Source organism: Mustela nivalis (assembly GCF_964662115.1).
Source record: "Mustela nivalis genome assembly, chromosome: 3".
NCBI lineage: Eukaryota > Metazoa > Chordata > Mammalia > Carnivora > Mustelidae > Mustela > Mustela nivalis.
The window spans coordinates 61,944,723-61,965,866 of NC_139022.1; the positions used below are offsets into that span (position 1 = coordinate 61,944,723).

The 21,144-nt window shown below is 38.7% G+C and overlaps 1 protein-coding gene across 1 annotated transcript in view; it reads left to right on the top strand.

Moving 5' to 3' along the window:
• Positions 1–20,743, top strand: part of PCSK1 (proprotein convertase subtilisin/kexin type 1) — a 42,800-nt gene extending 22,057 nt beyond the window's left edge. The window contains exons 9-14 of the mRNA XM_082724523.1: positions 1,265–1,365; positions 10,625–10,858; positions 13,368–13,525; positions 14,793–14,926; positions 17,526–17,687; positions 19,376–20,743. Of these exons, the coding sequence (XP_082580649.1) occupies positions 1,265–1,365; positions 10,625–10,858; positions 13,368–13,525; positions 14,793–14,926; positions 17,526–17,687; positions 19,376–19,753 (1,167 nt within the window). The 3' untranslated portion in view covers positions 19,754–20,743. The remainder of the gene's footprint in view (positions 1–1,264; positions 1,366–10,624; positions 10,859–13,367; positions 13,526–14,792; positions 14,927–17,525; positions 17,688–19,375) is intronic.
• Positions 20,744–21,144: the final 401 nt, after the last annotated feature.

Genomic DNA, 21,144 nt, shown 5'->3' on the forward strand with positions numbered 1-21,144 from the left:
AGGAAGTTTCCATCTTGATAAAGCTCTCTCCTTAGGTAAATCAGCCAGCGCAGAAGACAGCTGGTAGATTCTATTTGAGACGCTGGCAATAACGTAGCCTTTGTCTTACGCAAACCAGGTCCTCAACTCAGTCAGCTCTGGGGGCTTACATGCGTCAGTAGGGAAAAAGGGCGGCCTCGCTTCCGCAACCCTCTAAGGAGCAGTGCCACCATAACTTGCGAAATTCAGCGACTCCAAGTGGGAAGCCAAAGGAGGTGATAATAGAACAAATTATTTTTTTACACCTCCCTCCCACACATCGAAATCTCTAGCTAAAAATGATAACGCGGGAGCCGGGGTGGGTGTCTTGTTAGTAATCCTTTGGCCCGACAACTCGCTCAGCCAGCACTACTGCGGTCCTTAAGGCAGTCTGATTGGAAGGCTTTTTGGTTTCTTGCCTTCGATTTCATCAACCTCTCCATCAAGCTAAAATTAGCCGGGTAATTCCTTATGTGCAGTAATATTGTGTAAGAAAGCTTTCACAGACAGGATCTCATTTCAGCCTCAGCATCTGAGTCAGGGTACGTCAGCCTCATTCTACAGATGGGGAAACCGAGGGACGTGCCCGTGGGGACACATCTACTGAGTAGCAGTTTTATGGTTTGAAACCAGATCAGAGTCTAACATACTTTTCAGCTGAAAAACCCCATTCTCGCCGAAGTGCAAATATGGACGCTAACTCAGGGCCATCAAACTATGTCAACAGTGAGTGCAAACTACACACAGAACACATTTTGTGCAAGTAGCTCAAATGGCCCAAATCAGAGGCTTTCCATCCTTGTGCCGAAGAGGTAGTCAAATGTCAATCTCAAGGCAAAAGGGAATTTTGCATGAGGCAGAATTTCTAAATATGCCAGACTAGACACAATGGACCTGCTGATTAATGGGCCAGCATGATTCACAGCGATTTTGAAACTGTCCCTTCTTCGCAGACAGCAATTCGTTTGGGAATCTCAGAAGAGAAAATATTCATAGTGGGAGTACTTCATCCCCAGAAAAGGCAGCCTGATGCCAGAATTATAGACAAGTTGCATATAGAGGAGAGGGAACTAAAATATCAGCAGATGGCAAACATCCGCCTGTGGTTTAGAGGAGGAAGTAGGGAAGACAATCAGCTGAGTTTCCTGATCATAGCAGATGCGGCCATAGGTAGGGTTAACCCCCACGGACAGGGTACATTCCTCATGTGTTCTCCTGCATTTCTTTCCCTCCGGATGCTACCTAGACAAGTGCTGATCTGCACAATGACTGCACAGAGACCCACACGGGCACCTCAGCCTCGGCGCCCCTGGCTGCTGGCATCTTCGCTCTGGCTCTGGAAGCAAAGTAAGGCCCAGGAAACTTGTAATCACCTTTGCTGCCTTTCCTTCTTCTTATTAACAGCATATCTTGTTTGCTGAATTATGCTTACAATAGAAAACTTAGGACACTATAAAAAATAATCATAAAAACAAGTTCTCTTCCTGTTAAAATCTCAATGTAGATTTAACACACATACCTTACAAAGTAGGGACCTCAGCATACACATTATATTGTCATTTTTAAATATCTATCCTATAATCTTTTAAGAGCATGCTCTCATGGCTAAATCAGTGTGTCTTGACCTTTACAAATTCACGATTTCCTCCCAATTTCCCTCCCACACAGCTGCAAGGCCTTTTCAATTCTGTTTCTTCCCACCAGGGAAGACTTTGTGCAGATAACTTCCTGTGGGTAGTATTGGGAACAAAAAAGCTTATAGAACTCCTTTTCTTTTTTTTTTTTTTTTCCAGATTATATAAACTCAGTCCTAGAGCTGATTTAACATATCAGAGGACAGGAAAATTAAAAACAGAATTTTTATCTTTTTGTAGTATCCCATTATATAAATGCAAATTATATTAAGGTCTTCAAATCATGATTAGATGCCCACTCTTATCCATAAACATTGGTTGTCATCTCTGATAATTTCCTCAGGACAAACACACCTGAATAGAATTTCTGGTTCAAAGGGTGTACATGTTTGTTTGTTTTTTTTAAAGATTTTATTATTTGACAGACAGATCACAAGTAGGCAGAGAGGCAGGCAGAGAGAGGGAAGCAGGCTCCCTGCTGAGTAGAGAGCCCAATCCCAGAGGCTTTAATTCACTGAGCCACCCAGGAGCCCCAAAGGATATACATCTTTTAATGATTTTGGTACTCATTGACAAGTCACTGTTTAGAAAGATTGTATCATTTTCTTTTCCCAACAGAGTATATGTGAAAGCACAAGTTTCCTTACCAAAGTTACTTTTGTCATCTTTTAAATGTTTGCTATTGATAGGGGAAATGGTATCTCAGCTTTATATGCCTTCATTTCATTAGCAATGAAGCTCAGTATCTTTTATTCTTTGGTCATTTATCATCTGTGATTGCTCGTTTATGACCTTGATTTTTTTTTTTAATAGCCTTAGTTTGGAGAAGCTACTAATGCTTGTTTAGTTTGACATTTAACTTTTTTTTAAAATTTATTTTTAATTTATTTTCAGCATAACAGTATTTATTATTTTTTCACCACACCCAGTGCTCCATGCAATCCTTGCCCTCTGTGATACCCACCACCTGGTACCCAATCTCCCACCCCACCCCCCCGCCATTTCAAACCCCTCAGATTGTTTTTCAGAGTCCATAGTCTCTCATGGTTCACCTCCCCTTCCAATTTCCCCCAACTCCCTTCTCCTCTCTATCTCCCCATGTCCTCCATGCTATTTGTTATGCTCCACAAATAAGTGAAACCATATGATAATTGACTCTCTCTGCTTGACTTATTTCATTCAGCATAATCTCTTCCAGTCCCGTCCATGTTGCTACAAAAGTTGGGTATTCATCCTTTCTGATGGAGGCATAATACTCCATAGTGTATATGGACCACATCTTCCTTATCCATTCGTCCGTTGAAGGGCATCTTGTTTCTTTCCACAGTTTGGTGACCGTGGCCATTGCTGCTATAAACATTGGGGTACAGATGGCCCTTCTTTTCACGACATCTGTATCTTTGGGGTAAATACCCAGGAGTGCAATGGCAGGGTCATAGGGAAGTTCTATTTTTAATTTCTTGAAGAATCTCCACACTGTTCTCCAAAGAGACTGCACTAACTTGCATTCCCACCAACAGTGTAAGAGGGTTCCCCTTTCTCCACAACCCCTCCAACATATGTTGTTTCCTGTCTTGTTAATTTTGGCCATTCTAACTGGTGTAAGGTGGTATCTCAATGTGGTTTTAATTTGAATCTCCCACATTTAACTTTTAATTTTATTTATGTCTAATTTTTATTGCAATGAAGTTAGTATATATACGGTTATATTTGTCCATACTTTAAGATGTTTTCCTTTGCTTTCATGCTTAGGAAAATATTTATAATCTCAAATTTGATAAACATTTATTTATATGTCTTTTATTATGCTTCCTTTACCATATTTAAGTTTAAATTCCCCTGGAATTTTAGTGTATGATGTTAAAGAGGGATTTAACAGTATATTTAACAGTATTTTGTTCCTCATCTTGGTTACCCAATAGTCCATTTATTGATACAGAGGAAAAAAATCTAACTGCTGCACACTGTGTATCCACAGCTTTCTATTTGTCCTTGTTTTTGCTTTCTGGTGGTAAGAACACTAAACGTCAAGTCAGGCGTTATGTTTACATGATAGAGGAAGTGGTCAAATTTGTAAGTTACTGTTATCCTTCTTAATAAGAAGGTTATCCTACAAGAACATCTATATTCTTTAGAGAGAGAACAAAACATTCTTTCTCCTCTTGTCATATTCAGAAGACGAGGTTCGTAAGAACAGAAAAGTAGAACACCTTAGCCTCTGCCACAGGTGGAAAAACCCTGAAGTTGCTAACTCTTTGTTCAGGAGAGTCCAGCATAGATCTAAGAGCCCTGGGGCCACCTGTGGAGTTGTAGTTTGTCCTGCTGTCTCAGCTAGGAGATGGCCACAATGGCTAAGAAAGACAGACCGAGCAAGGTTTGTACCAAGAATTTACCTCTTTGGAGGGGCTGGGAAGATGTCTGGTAAGAGAAGAGCAAATCCAGTGATGCAGTCAGAAACAGGGATGTTGGCAGCTCTGGCCCATCAGTAGCGAGTGAGTTCATTTGTAACAGGAAGGGAATGGACGGGGGCAGAGTTTATGAACACAAGGGAAGATGGCGTCAGCAGATCCTTGAATTTGGATTCAAGGAAAAATAACCTAAGCACTCAAAAATGTGAGGAACAAATGACTTCAAGTTGTTCTAGGCATATCACTAGCTATGTGACCTTAGGCAAATTAATCTCCAGCTGAGGGCTTAATTTTCCATCTGGAAAATGGAGGGGTCAAAGCAAACCACTTTTTTCAAACCTCGTTGCTTTATAAGATTCTCTGATGTGAAATTGAAGATATCAGTGAATAAAGGTCATCCAACATGAATTGTTGAGTTTGGTGGAGAAAAGTCCCTAGTAGAAGAAAATAAGTTTCACTGAAGGCAAGCAGATTCATGTAGGTGGTTAAACAGTCTTATAATATTTATGATTTGAGGATATAAGCTGTTACTTCCAGGGAGCTGTTAAAAAAAAAATCCTTAAAATTTTAAGTCTACTCTACCCAACACTTATCAGATGCATGTAAATATAAGTAGCCAGGCCTAAGCGATCCTTGTCTAGTGACCAGAATAATAGAAACACCCATCTCATGAACAGATGGAATATTAATTTCGTATAAGAACTGAAAATTTGGGGGCACCTGGATGGCTCAGTGGGTTAAAGCCCCTGCCTTCAGCTCAGGCCATGATCCCAGGGTCCTGGGATCGAGCCCCGCATTGGGCTCTCTGCTCAGCAGTGAGCCTGTTTCCCCCTCTCTCTGACTGCCTCTGCCTACTTGTGATCTCTCTGTCAAATAAATAAACAAAATCTTAAAAAAAAAAAAAGAATTGAAAATTTAAAATTGTAACCTCTGATTTCTAAAATTTCAAACATTTTTCTGTGCAGGGAGAAAATGAGCTAAGAATGATCTAGCCTCATTAACCTGGTTAATTTTTAATAGGTCGTTTTTTAAGCAGGAGCTTCATGGATTGCCCTGAAATAACATGGATGATTTTCCAGCGGTTCATGAGCTTCTTTGAAACCAGACGCAGAAATGCTTGTGTGCATGACATTTTTCTGAAGGAATGGTCTATAGGGCCTATCGGATTCTCACACTGTTTAAAATTTAAGAGAGATTAAGAATCTGTGATCTCTCTGGTACATATGATAAGAATTCCTTTCTTTTTGATTTGAGCATCAGTAAGATAGATACAATCTAGCTTACATTTCATATACTTCATGCCAAAGCACAGAGAAATTCTTGAAGTGTCTGTTCTCAAATAGAGGGTTTTCTGAACACTATTTCAATTGTTTATACGGGAGATGACTATTCCAGAAACTCTCAAAGCCACTTTTTCTAAAAGTGCCCCTAGATAATGAAGACTGGGAGAAATCATTTAACCAGGTGCTGCTCAAGGAACAACTATGGAGACTGAAGAACAATGGTGGGCTAAATTCATCAAGAATAACAATGTTCAGGATTTGTCAGGTTCTTCCTATGGGCTGGACACTGTGCTAACCTCTTTGTGTGCAACACTAATTCAAATTCTTACAACAGCCCTGTGAAAAGGACATTATTATTATTATTTTTATTTTTTTTGTTAACATATAATGTGTTATTAGCCCCAGGGGTACAGGTCTGTGAATCGCCAGGTTTACACACTTCACAGCACTCACCGTAGCACATACCCTCCCCAATGTCCATAACCCCTCCACCCTCTCCCTACCCTCCTCCCCGATGAAAAGGATATTATTAGTTGCATTTTATAAAAGAAGAAATTGAGGCTAGAGAGGTTGAAGAATGTAACCAAGATCCCACAAAGAGATGCAAATTCAGGTCGGTGTCACCCCAAACCTGAGCCATGAGCTACTGTCCCCCATTGCCTCCCACAGCCCTGCAAGGGGGAGGAGATGCTAAAGGGCTGTCTATCATCCCCGCAGAGAAAGGGGCCCTAAGAAGATCAACGCTGATCAAGGACTGCCATGACTCGTGTGCTCCTGAGTTTCTCATAAGCGGTTCTTTGTCACAAGCAGATTACTTATTGTGCTACATTAAAGAAGACATAGCTGGAATGCAGGGCAATGGGAAGAGGAGAAGGAAGGAGAAAGAATGGGTCCTGGCTCAAATGTGTAGAGAGGAATACTTTTCTTTCCTGGAGGAGTGATTCTTAATACCAGCATAATCAATCACCTTAGGAGTTTAATTAGTAGACAGACTCCCAAATCCAGTGCCAGCCACTCGGATTCACAAGCGTCTGGTATGTGGCCTAGGAATCCCCGTTTTTAGCAAGTATCCCAGCCAGTTTTAATGCTGGTAGTACTGTTACTAAATTTCAAGAAACAACTGCTGTAGAAAGGTTTTTCTATAATCTCCTTCAGCTGTGGTTAAGATGCTCGATAGGGTACTTAATAGGCATATTATATATATTTATAGATATATATAATGAGAGACAGGAATTCCTTGAACTAGTGACTCTGGCACTATTATTATTAAGTGGTCAGGATACTTAAGAAGATAGCAATAACCGTATTCTTATTGTACAGATGAACCAATTTTCTGTTTCCATGAAAGTCTAGAGGAAGGGAAATAGAATTTCAATGCTGCATAAAACCTTTGGATAAAGCACATCAAAGAAATCCTTGACTCAGAGTTGTGCAATGTTGGCAAATCTCCAGTTTAGAAAATCTTTAATATCAAGGCTTACTTACAGGTGTTGAGAGGCTGAACCAGGTAGCCTGTAAGATTTTTCACGTAAGAATTTTGTCTCCAAATTACTTTACCCACACTAATTAGAAGCAATGCTTAATTTCAATGTTTAATTCCATAACCCTTATTTTCTATAAACATATCCTTGATTAGCAAGCTAATGCAGTTTTAAAAAATTTAATTATTGTGGATGCTGTTGAGCACTAATTAACAAAGGAAGGCTGTCAGGAATGAGATGCACTATTGTTAGTAGCTCCTTTTCATTTCTGAAATGCAATCACACAAATGAAGAATAACTCTGTTACGAAAACAAGCTTAATTTTTCTAATTGCATAACAATGACGCTCCCTTGAATATTTTGCAAAGAATAGGTAAAAGAAAATAAAAATAATAAAACCTGCTACTGAATATAAAGTAAGTGTTCTTCTATAGAAAGAAGAAGTGTTCTTCTTTCTATATTACTATTTCTATATTTTGGAATATAAAGTAAGTGTTCTTCTATAGAAAGTCTATGCTTTGTGTTTGATTATTATAACTCTGCTTTCCTTACACCACCTTAGTACAATTCCTCTTCCCAACTTCCATATACACACCTGCTCGCCCTGATGGTCCAAATGGGAAACTGATGTGTTTCCCATTGACCACATTGATTAAGAGGCTTTTACCTAAAGCTTCCTTTAAAAAACTGGAAGGAAGCAAGAATTTCAATAAAATGCTTCATAGAACAGAATTAGTTTCTGCATTAAGAAAATAGCCATTTCTGCTCAGCTAGTTAATTATTCCTTAATGTGGGCTGGCCAGCATGGAAACACAATCTGAATGAGGTATTTATGATATTGGGCAAATAGAAATCTTGATTGTGAAGAATTCTGAAGATTATCATACTCAACCCCCTCATCTTACAGAAGAGTCACCTCAGGCCAAGGGAAATGAAGTGATTTGCTTAAGATCACATAGGTCTTTGGTAGGATATGGTTTGCTGTGCTTTCTATTACTCCCTATTCTGGCCTCATCATTTGAAATCACTTCTAATTGTCTGAATTACTTATATGCCTATATGCTTTCTTCTAACTCCTATCATTTTAGATATGATGTAGAATTGGCTAGACAGTTTTTTGAAATATAAAAATCATGCTCCATCCACAGATGTTTTGACACAATAGATTTAGGATGGGATTTAGGAATTTTCACTATTTACATGATTAACAGGTAATTATGATGCAAGCCATCTGGGACTCTCAAGTCTGACCTATAGTCTCTATGCACTCCATCAGTCACCCCCCCAGAGTTAGCTGTTATGTCTGTCAGGGGCTGAGATAGAAGAGAGAGAGAACTAGCCTACCAAGTATCAGAAGAGCCGATTAAAGCAATAAATCAGAAATAAAAAAAAAAATTAAGCCTTTGTTAACTGCAGTGTTTTAAGCAAGAGTCAAAATAATAATAATAATGCTGACCTCCCCCACCCATTCCATTCTCCCCCATGGAAGAGTGTACAGTTGAAGGGGAGGTTGAAACAGTGCAGACATGGGGGTCATGTCACTGTTGAGGGAACCCCAACCGAAAGCCCTGCTAGTTGTATTTACTCTGGGGTGAGGCAAGAGTGAAGAATGAGAGGAAGGTACAGGGTACTGAGTCAGAGTGGGTAAAAGTGCCTTCAAGTTCTCTTCTTCCTTTCCCCATAAAGAGGCTTAGGGCACAGGCAGACACCTAAAGAAAACCTCTGTCCATCACCTTAGATAAGGTGACCTAGAAATGAAGGCACAAGGGGTGGGAATATAAACACGGGAAGAGCTTGACTGGGGAGGGGGCCTAAGTCCTTGATGACAACTCCTTCCACAGACTTCAGTGCATGGGCAGAGCAGTTTCCCCAGAAAGCCTCCCAGGTAGAGCCTTTGTCATGCTTCTGAAGAGATCTGAAAATCACATGGGGGATTTTAACCAGAAACCCGACTCCTCAATGTTTAAGAAGGTACACTGCCTCTTTTTTGTCAACAGGAGATTGCTTAACCAGCACATTTTGGGCTCTGGGGGAAGATCGCAAATTGAGCCAGATTCCCCTGATGGTTGTTACACAACTTAGTGCTAAGATGGAAAACCTCAAGACTACACACTTGGGTATTTATTTATTAAATAATACTTAATTGGCTTGATGGAAACAACACAAGTCTCAAAGCTAAGGAAAAACTTGTCATCTTGAAAGAATCTAATGACAGATAGTAAAAAGTTTTAAAATTATTGGGGCCACCTAACTCTCAGGCATATTCAGTCATTCAACCAACCAACGTTGAATTCAGCATATACCCTGGGCCTGGCATTCTTCTGAATGGTACACACTGGAGAACTGGATAGATAAAAATCCCAGCCCTTCTTACAGCAAATTCTAGGAGAGACGGATGTTACTAATATAGGAAACATATATATGAGTTGCACAGTAAGTTGAATGGTGGTAAATACTATAAAAGAAAAAAAAAAAAAGAACTAGGATAAGGGAGCTCAGGAGTTTGTGAGGAGAACTGAAATTTTAAATAGAGTGATCTGGGAAGGGTGCATCTTCATTTTATCAGATCCAACATTCCCAAGTGTCTCTGATGTATCTTATATTGCTGATAAATAAATCTTACCAAGATTTCTGATTACACCATTTCTTGTTCAAAAATCCTTGATTCCCCATTGCCCAAGGGATACAGTGTAATCTCCTTTTCCTGGCGTGCAAGGTCCTCACCATTGGGCTCAGTACTCTAGCACCTTTTCCCTGCTCCCACCAACCTGACTACCCACTGTACTCCAGCCATAGTCTACACTTTCCCCCTTGTAGGTTTTGTTCTCTCGCCCCCATCCCTTTTCCCTCTCTCCACTCCCTGACATTCTACCCAGTCTTCGAAGTTCAGACAGAACACTTCCTTCCAGCAAAGCGTTCCCAGCAAAGTGTTCCCAGATCTTCCACCCCCAGAATTCTTCCTTCTCTCAATTCCTGTAATATATGACATCATGAACACAGCAGTTAGCAGATACATTAGAGTGATACAAAGGCTTCATTCCTTTGCTGGATTGTAAGCTTCCTAAAGACAAGGAAGAACCACCTCCTTCAATATCCTCAAAGTATTCAGTGTAGTACCTTGCAAGAGTGATCTCAGGTAGCTAAGAGTTTCTTGACAATTTGTTTAAATTTTTAATTACTGGAATTAGTTGTAGTCTACATTAGAACTACATTAGAATGTCGTTGATGTACAGTCTTATATGAGTTTCAGGTATAAAATATAGTGATTTGACAGTTCCATGTATTACTCAGTGCTCAAGATAAGTATATTCTTAATTTTTATATATAAGGAAAAGAGGCAAAAGGATTTAAGGATAGGTAACCAGACTGTGTCTTTAAAATCTGAGTTTTCCTAAGCAAAATTCAAGGCCTCCTCTGTGGGTACATAATGTTGAAAGTACCAAGGCTGTCAACAGCTAGCAGAAGACTGAAGACATAAAGGAAGTGTTGGCATTTAAAATTTTTGTTCACTTAAATTTAAGTAATTAAAAATCAGGGGCCAAATCCCATATTTCTACTATATTGAAGACCAAATTTTACTCATAGTAGGAGCTTAACTTAGATGGGAGAAGTTTTCAGTATATATTTTAAATTCTGAATGAAAAGACATTCCAAAAGGAATACATACCAGAATTATACAAGTACACTTGCGAAAGGCACTTTATAATCTGTAAATAGAAGATGCTTGTTTCTAATACTTAATTTTACAAGGAAACATTATTTTTGTCCCTGAAAAATATTCTGGGTCACTTCCCCTCCAGTCCAAATCTCACCTGGCGAGACATGCAGCACTTGGTTGTCTGGACCTCTGAGTATGACCCACTGGCCAATAACCCCGGGTGGAAAAAGAATGGAGCAGGCTTGATGGTGAATAGTCGATTTGGATTTGGGTTGCTAAATGCCAAAGCTCTGGTGGATTTAGCTGATCCCAGGACCTGGACCAGTGTGCCTGAGAAGAAAGAGTGTGTGGTAAAGGATAACAACTTTGAGCCCAGGTGAGTGTTTCCAGGATTTTTAAAGAAATGTGTACTATGGCAATATTTGATTATAATGTTTGTCACTCTATGTTTTTTTCTTACCTACCCTACTGAAGCGGATGGAGATAGTATTTGCCATAGTTCCCTGTGGGTCCACGGGAATCACTGAGAGATCGGAAATCTGCAAATTATGTTAGCATATTGCCCTTTTCCATTTCCTGGCCTACCTATATTCAGGTTAAGATGTATCATTGTTTTATATATCACTAAGAAAAACCACTGCCAATTAAACTGTTACCAATGATCAGTTTGAAGACTGATCCCAAATTCAAAGATATTAAGGTAATTTTTTAAAAAAAAATGCATCTTAGAATTGACTAAATGCAATACGTGCCAACCAGCATTATCCCAAACCTATTTCCAGAAGATCCTCACTTCGTGCCACAGTACTATGTGATTCATGATTTCTCTTCTATGAGATATCCTCTACCATACTGCTTTTATGGAGATTATATCCAGCCTACCAGATCTGGCCACAGAAGCAGAATCTAGAGTGACTGTTTTGTTGATTCCATCAAGGCCACCATGATTTTACTAAAGACCCACTCACACAAAATGCCTGAGGGTGGGAGCCCTGGGGTACCTTCATTATGGACATAGTATCATTTCTGAAGAGGGTCGATTAGAGCAGTAATGGACCCCTTTTTGATGGGTTCAAGGCAAACCTGCCATTCAACCCCACAGCAAAAAGTATGGTATTCTTGTATCTGTGTTCCTTAAAACCTTCTTTTCTATTCTATCTTACTGTGGTAAGAACACTTAACATGTGATCTACCCTCTTTAATCTTTAAGTGTACAACACATTACTGTTGATTCTAAGTACAGCTGTTATAAAGCTGATTTCTAAAACTTATTCATCTTCCTTAACTAAAATTTTATGTCCATTGATTAGTAACTCTATTTTTCCCTTCCCCTACCCCCCCGAAACCACAATTCCACTTTTTGAATCTACAAATTTGACTATGAGATACCTCATGTAAGTGGAACTATGCAGTATATCGCTGTCTGTGGCTTATTTTACTTAGCTTAATGTCTTCAAGGTTTATCCATATTGCTGCACATTGCAGAACATCTTTTTTTTTAAAAGCTTATGTTCCATTCCACATCTTCTCTATCCTTTCCTCTGTTAATAGACACATCTTAGCTATTATGAATGGTGTTGCAATGAACACGAGATCCTAAGATCCTGTTTTCAATTATTTTGGATAAATATCCAGAGGTGGGATTGTTGGATCTCTTTTTAATTTTTTTGAGAAACCTCTGTACTGTTTTCCATAGTGGCTGTACCACTTTGCTTTCCCACTGATTGTGCAAGGGTTCAAATTTCTCCACATCTTCTCCAACACTTGCTGTCTTTTGCCTTTTTTGGTAAGAGCCATCCTGATAGGTGTTTGGATTTGCATTTTCCTGATGATTAGTGAAGTTGAAATTTTTTTTTTCCATCTCAACCATTGGTATGTCTTTTTTTAGAGAAATGTCTATTTAAGTAGTTGGCTCACTTTTCAGGCCGGTTATTATTATTATTATTATTATTATTTTTGCTATTGAGCTGTAGGAGTTCTTTATATAGTTTATAAATTAACCCTTTATCAGATATATGGTTTGCAATATTTTCTCCTGATTTGTAGGTTGTCTTTTCATTTGGTTGATGGTCTTCTTTGATATGCAGAAGATTTTTAGCTTCATGTATTCCCAGTTGTTTTGGTTGCCTGTACTTTTGGCACCTTAACCATGAAATCACTGCCAGGACAAATGTCATGAGGCTTCTTCCATATGTTTTCTTCTATACTTACAATTTCACGTCTTGTGTATAAGTTTTTACTCCATTTTGAGTTGATCTTTGTATGGCACTAGATATGTGTCCAGTTTCATTAATTCGCATGTGGATATCCAGTTTTCCCAGCACCCTGAGCTGAAGAGACTCCTCTTTCCCCATTGAGTATTCTTGGCATTTTTGTTGAAGATTAGTTGACCATATACACATGGGTTTAACTCTAAGTTCTCTATTTTGTTACATTGGTCTATATGTCTGTCTTTAAGCCAGTACTATACTGCTTTGGTTATTGTAGTTTTGAAATATATTTTCAAATGAGGAATTGTAATGCCTCCAGTTTTGTTCTTCTTTTTCAGGGTTGTTTTGGCTATTAGTAGTCTTTTGTGAACCATAAAAAGTATAGAATTTAAAAAATTTTTTATTATTTTTTAATTTTTTAATTTCTATAATAACCTTTTTTATTTTTATTTTTAATTTCTGTAATAACCTTTTTAATTTCTTTTATCTTTTATTTTTTAATTTCTGTAATAGCCTTTAGCATTTATACTTTATAGTTACTTCTGATTTGGGTTCTAGTCATTAACAGAGAGAGCTTAGCTGAGTATCTAAACAAGACTAATGTGTATATATTTGCCTAAAATGCAAAGAAGAAATGATGTACTTTATTCAGTGATTTTAAAAAAATGTATTTAGAGCCCTGAAAGGTAATGGAGAAGTTATCATTGAAATTCCAACAAGAGCTTGTGAAGGACAAGAAAATGCCATCAAGTCCCTGGAACATGTGCAATTTGAAGCAACAATTGAATACTCCCGAAGAGGAGACCTTCATGTTACACTCACTTCTGCTGCTGGTAAACCTTTTTAAAATATCTCGTTTATTCTAAAGCATTTGTTTCCATTTTTAAGAGTATATTGAATGAATTTAAATCCATGGTTTTCTTTTTATTTATATTGCTGAGTTTCCCAATAGATGTTTTTCAGGACTTAAAAAGTATGCCTATTTTTCATTTCATTTCATTTCATTTTTCTTGGCATCAGAACTCTGCCTACTCATTCCCACTTGTCCTTCAATAAGCAGAGAATAAGGTCTATTCAAATAATATCAATTAATCTTTCTGGAATTATATATTTTAAAAATGTTCTCATTTTTACCATTCATTTAATATCATTCATTTCTCTTAGGTAACACATTAGTGAAAGTTACTCTGATAGTTAATAATGCTGACAGATATATCAGACACATCCTAGGTATCAACTGAAAAATTAGGAATTCTGATCCACGAAAGAGGACTGAGAAAACTAACAAATAGTCCATGATGATATTGTAAAAGCCATACGATATTATATACAGGCAATTACCCTTCCCTGAGAAAGTACTAACTCAGATGAGATCATGGATGGGGAAGAGCTTGTGAACCATGAACTATAATCCAACCAGGAAATGCTTCCTAATCCTCTTTCATGTTTTAGTAGGATTCGCCTAACTAAATTCGATTGCTATAAGCTATGTATGAGGAAGGATGAGCTCTTGTTATCATCTCCTTCCAGGATATAAACTTCCTAGAGGTTTGGACAGGACTCTGTTAATTTTGGAGTAATGCTTTCTAGATATATTGAAGTTGGCCTGAATTATGGGTGGGATGTTTTCTTATTGGTGGCCCTAGTATGAACTTGACCGTTTCATTTTGAGATCTATAGAGAGAGCTGAAATTTGAAAACTTAGGTTTAACAATTAGTACTAATACTAGACAGGAAATTACAAAGTTGATATAGCTTTATTTTTTTAGGCCTACACTAAAACGTATTTTAGATCTTTGACTCTATAAATGTAGTTCTATGGGTTCTCCTTATTCAAATAAACCTTAATCAATATATTCATTCAATATTTTACCAAAATATTTATTGAGAACTTATTATATGCCGGGCAATATGCGAACTGCTATGGATAAAAACATTTTTTTTTTAAATGAATGTCTCTATCCTGCTCTTCTACAAAAAGGGAAAGTTGTGGGGGCTAATCTCTCCCATTTTTCATTTTTAGTTAGCAGATGCTAGAGTTTATCCTATTTTCAGAGTTGTTAGGACATTCATTAACTGATGTTTGCTGTATGAAAATAGGGACCAGCACTGTTCTGTTGGCTGAAAGAGAGCGGGATACATCTCCTAATGGCTTTAAGAATTGGGACTTCATGTCTGTTCACACGTGGGGAGAGAATCCCATAGGCACCTGGACTTTGCGAATTACAGACATGGTAAGTATAAATGAAAAGATAGAGGACCGCAGGCTCACTTTCAAACATTTTGAAGTCCTTTGAGTTTCGTATCATCATTCATCAAGGCCGTAAGGAGCTCTGGTCACTCCCTAGTAACGTAAGGAAAAGGTGTAGAGTTTCAATCTCAGCCCACTTAGCTCTATAGATTGGTTGGATCGATTGACTAAATAAATAAGATTTATGACAAGAAAGAAAAGAAGACACATTGGTTAGTAATACTACAGTGTGACAAATCCAAGTGTTCCAAAGTCAGAATGCAGCCAGCCCTGTGACATGCTCAGTCACCAGAATCACCTATACTAAGAACGATAGTGAAATGCTGCAAAACCTTTGCTATGACTTTCTGCTGAGGTCACACGAAGAAATTCTTACCAATATTTACTGCAGTGCTATTTACTTGTTGGACAAGATATCTTATTCAACATGACGTCTTTGTTTTGTTTTGTTTCAGTTATGAAACAAGCTGAAAAGCATTTCTCATTTCTCTTTCACTCTGTTTACTAACACTCTTTGGTATATTTCTAAAATTGTAACTCACAGTGACAAAAATAGAGTAAGGAATGTCTGAACAAAAAGCCAAAAACATCTGAATTATCTACCTTTGCATCATTTCTCCAGCATTTTTAAGAGCCTGAGCACATTAATGAATAGAGCTCTGGTCTGACCTTTCCCAAGATAGAAATGTTACAAGTATCAGTACTAGATTTCAAAATCTAGATAACTATTTAAAAAGAATTGATTTTAAATTTCTGAAGATATCCATTTAATTAATACAAAGTCTATAGTCATTCTTCCTTTTTTTATTCGAGAGTATCTTTCTCCTAAAGACTGCTAAAATTGTAATTTAGAACCAGAATCTGTAAAATTCCTACTTCCTTAGAGAGAGCAAGAAAATATTCTTAGGAAGTGGTCCTATTCTTGAACTTGACCTCTGTTCTTCAACTCAGTTTTTTTAAAGGTTACTTTATTTATTTTATACAGAATGAGTGAGCAGGAGCAGGAGGGGCAGTGGGAGAGGAAGAGGGAATCTCAAGTCGACTTCTCACTGAGCATAGAGCCCATTGTGGGGCTTCACGCTGAGATCATGACCTGAGTCAAAATGAAGACATACAAATGGCTATCAGACATGTGAAAAAATGTTCATCATCACTAGCAATCAGGGAGATTCAAATTAAAACCACATTGAGATACCACCTTACACCAGTTAGAATGGCCAAAATTAACAAGACAGGAAACAACATGTGTTGGAGGGGGGGTGGAGAAAGGGGAACCCTCTTACACTGTTGGTGGGAATGCAAGTTAGTACAGTCTCTTTGGAGAACAGTGTAGAGATACCTCAAGAAATTAAAAATAGAACTTCCCTATGACCCTGCCATTGCACTCCTGGGTATTTACCCCAAAGATACAGATGTCGTGAAAAGAAGGGCCATCTGTACCCCAATGTTTATAGCAGCAATGGCCACGGTCACCAAACTGTAGAAAGAAACAAGATGCCCTTCAACGGACGAATGGATAAGGAAGATGTGGTCCATATACACTTGGAGTATTATGCCTCCATCAGAAAGGATGAATACCCAACTTTTGTAGCAACATGGACGAAACTGGAAGAGATTATGCTGAGTGAAATAAGTCAAGCAGAGAGAGTCAATTATCATATGGTTTCACTTATTTGTGGAGCATAACAAATAGCATGGAGGACATGGGGAGTTAGGAGAAGGGAGTTGGGGGAAATTGGAAGGGGAGGTGAACCATGAGAGACTATGGACTCTGAAAAACAATCTGAGGGGTTTGAAGTGGTGGGGGGAGGGGTGGGAGGTTGGAATACCGGGTGGTGGGTATTAGAGAGGGCAAGGATTGCATGGAGCACTGGGTGTGGTGAAAAAATAATGAATGCTGTTATGCTGAAAATAAATAAAAAATAAATTAAAAAAAAAAGCCAAAATACACACAGAAAAAAAAAAAATCAAGAGTCAGATGGTTAACTGACTGCCACTGAGGTGCCCCAACCCAATTTTTAAGAAAACTAAGAAAATATGTTTATCAAGATGAGACTATTTTATATCAAGTTTATAAAATCTGACTTTACACTTGCAGACTTTTTTTTTAGATATTTTACATTTCAGCATATTATTTTTAGCATAATGGTTGAGCTTCTGAAAATCATTACTGTTCCATAAATATACAGTTTTTAAGGGCTGGTTAATACTGAAGGCTATTCATAATGCTTGGTAGAGGCTTTTTTCCTCCCCACTGGAATGTTTCTACAAGTTGATAATTATTAAATATAATATTATTTATAGAAGGTAAAGTCAACTTTCCAAGAACAGAATAGAAAAGAACATTCATGTAAAGAGTTCTGCTTTTTTAATTAAATGAAGCAAATAATCATGCTGTAAATCCTTAAACCTAGAAAATGCCATTTTTCATGGCAACAGTGAATCCGGTGACTTGCTTCTTTGTACATAGCGCTCTACCCATGGAATGTTCTGAATTTTTAAAATTAGATCTTATAGTTATTTTGACGAGTTTGACGTTTCTTAGAACACATCCTAAAATCATGTGTATGCTTATTCCTTAGTCTGGAAGAATGCAAAATGAAGGAAGAATTGTCAACTGGAAACTGATTTTGCATGGGACCTCTTCTCAGCCAGAACACATGAAACAGCCTCGTGTGTACACTTCCTACAATACTGTTCAGAACGACAGAAGAGGAGTGGAGAAGATGGTGGATGGAGGGGAGGTCTGTGTGGTTCTGTTCCTGAGGGTTCTTGGCACACTCTTCTTTGAACCCTAGTCAAAATGTAGTGAGGGGAGCTAGATCTAACTTTCAGGCAGGAAGTAAGTCAAACATGGGTGGGGAGGAAAGGGAAGGGAGTGCTAATCCATTTTCCATAAAGGTCTAATATTTCTTAAGTTTATTCTTTTGTCCAGAATTTAGCAATTAAAATTGCTGAATTCAAAATGATGAAATCCTCTGACATGACTTTTCTCCGTTTATGACATAACAAATTGTAAAGACGGCTCTCTTTATGCACAATCACACATGCCTAACATCTGTATTACACTTGATTTTTAAGTTTTTGATTTGTTTTGTTTGTTTCTTTGGCACTGTGCCATTTCATCAGTGGTCCCTCTAACCTAGAGAAGGTAGGGATTAGTATGTTCATTTTCCAAAAAGAAAAACAAGGCTCAACTAACCAAGTCTTGTAGGCTTCTCTTTGCTAATTCCTTACCTGACATTTCATGGCAGCTCCAAGGGAAGCTACTGAATCACAATTTCTCTGAGAAAATTTCATAGGATAGCTAGTCAGTCATTCCCATTCCTGTCAGTGTCGGCTCACTGAGGTTGCTGGCTTCTCCCTTATCAGACAGTGGGCAGGGACCCCATTTTCTTTATCTCTTAATCGCCCAGCATCTAGCACAGAGCCTCAGATGTAAGAAGTAGGTTATCAGAATTCCCAGAATGAGTTTTCCTGGTGTCTGACTCAGTGATGGGTGTTTTGGAAGATACAAAGACATAATATTTAAGAAACTTATAAACTAGCTGTGTGAGGTCATGAACTCAGGTTCTGCCTCCATTTATATTCTGCAGAGTAACTCCCCCTCCTCCACTCCTCCCCCCCTTTCCAAGGACCTTCTCTTCACAATCCCAGAGGCAAGCAGACTTTGTGGGTATTTCTCCTTCCAAGATTCCTTAAGGGCTATTAATAAGACATAGTAGCTGTGAAAACATTGAGAAACTTCCATGATGGTTGACAAAGAGCTTCTTCTTTGCTCTATCCAGTTCTGCCCTAGCCAGTCCATCACCCTAGTCTCTCCCAAGACCCCTTTTTAAAACTCAGGGCTGAAACGGTAGTTCCTAACAGAACAAGGGGCCTCCAGGAAACTTCTTCCACATGCAGCACTGTTAGTGCCTTCTCTGGGACTTATTGAATATTTTAATATCATCCCAAAACATGGGCAGGGAGGAAAGGGAGTAGGAATGGTCAACTATTTACTTTCCATAAGATGAAGCTATATTATTTAAACATTTTTTTCCTTTCATCCAAAATTTATAAATTTAAATTAACAAGTTCAAATTTATTAAATACCCTAAAATGAATTCTACTATAGCAGGCTTACAAATGAAGGAGAGCAATACATACATCATCTCATTCAGTCTTCAAAACCACCAGACATTGAAGTATTCTTGGTCCCATTTTATAGGCAAAGTTCAGAGAGGTGAAACAGGTGTCAGGGGTATATCAGTAAGCACAAAAATTAAGACTGATCCCTGAGTTAGTATGTTTCTAAGCTTCATGCTCTCTCTGCTTCTCCAATGGTCTCCCATTGAGACCATGGAGTAGGCAGTAGGCATGGGCCAAATCTGGCTTGCTTCGCTCTAAAGAGGACTTTTTTTCCTTTTGTCGGTGGCATTCTGTGTTTCAGGAGCAGCCCACGCAAGAGAACCTGAAAAAGAACCCCCTTGCATCAAAAAGCCCCAACGGCAGCAGTTCCGGGGGCAGAAGGGATGAGCTGGTGGAGGCAGCCCCATCGGAGGCTATGCTGAGACTCCTACAAAGTGCTTTCAGCAAAAACTCACCCCCAAAGCAATCACCAAAGAAGTCTCCAAGTGCAAAGCTCCACATCCCTTATGAAAATTTCTATGAAGCCCTGGAAAAGCTGAACAAGCCTTCCCAGCTTAAAGACTCTGAGGACAGTCTATATAACGACTACGTTGATGTTTTCTATAACACGAAACCTTATAAGCACAGAGACGACCGGCTGCTCCAGGCTCTTGTGGACATTCTGAGGGAAGAAAATTGACATCCGTGTGTGGTCCTGAGTTGGAAATATTCATGCTTCCTCCTTCCCGTTAGATTTTTGCCTGTGTCTGAAGTGGTTGTTTTTGCCATTGGTTCTTATGCTTATAATATCCTTTGGTGGTACTTTTGCTTTTGCTTCCCAAACTAGACATGTAAAAGAAACGAGCTCAGGTTGAAAATCCCACTTCCTGAATTGATCATGGCTCCTTCAAAACCTATCTTCTCTGCGTGCACAAGTGAAATATTGTGTTCTTTGTGGAGCCACAGTTCATTTCGCTTATGGTCCTCACACTGCACTAGAATGCCTCCTTGAGCCCTCCCACTTCATTTCTCAAAAGAAAAGGCATCACCTAGACTAGAGATTAATTTGAAGACGTAATATGCCAAGAATGAGAGCAAAGAAAACTGCTCTTATAACTTGTCCCTTGTCTTTGCCACATGGTTCTTTGAACTGTGATGCCCAAGAGGGTTTAGAAAATTTCTAAGTGAAAAGAGTTCACAATTAGACCCATTCCCTTGGCTTTTCTACCTCCTAGTTCTATGCATTCAGGGAGTGGTCATTTGGCCATTTTGGGAAGAAGGAGAGTCATCGAGATCCAGAAACAGCCCTCGAAATCTGTGTTACCCAGTTTGAGCAGTTTTAGACCATTTTTCTTTGCTTATTGAGCCGTGTAGAGGGCTCTGTGACTCTAAAGGTGTCCAGGACCTGTGTGTGCTCTGTCCCCTATGGAGGTTTCCCCTTATGAAGGTTTTTGTTACCTATTTCCTTTCTCAGCCACAAGCTGCATACTGAGAGAACTAATCCATATTACTTTCTTAGAATAAAACTTACCCTTGGGACTTGGCAAATTCCTAGTCATATTTTTTTTTTTTAACAATACTAACAGGAAACCACTCACGACACAGAGAACCAACGTAAACAGGAAAATATTTATAATGGGGAGAGTCAAGGGGAGATTTTTCTTTTAAATTATATTCATTGGAACAAGTTTTTCTGGCTCTTTAAGACTGAGTGTTCATTCCTTGCCACTGAAGGCTCTTCCCCAATATCACAGCTGATAATATTAAATTGTTTACCAAATTGCTTCCAGGATTTAACTCAAGAGGCCACAAACTCCAGTCCACAGGTCCTATTTGTCCCTCAGGTAGATTTTGTTCGGCATGTCAAATGATTTCAAAATGTGAGTGATTACTGAAAATATGAAATTTCACATAAAGTTTGATTCTCAGACCCATTTTCCCTCCTGGCAACAGTTGGCTAGTGCTGCATAGCAGCTGCCCAGCTAGATTTGAGTGCGGGGTCCCCGATGTGTCCTGCTCCATGTTGCTCACTGTAGCAACCCTACCAGTCAGCACCCAACAAGCATCTCATTTTTCCCACTGCTGCATGAA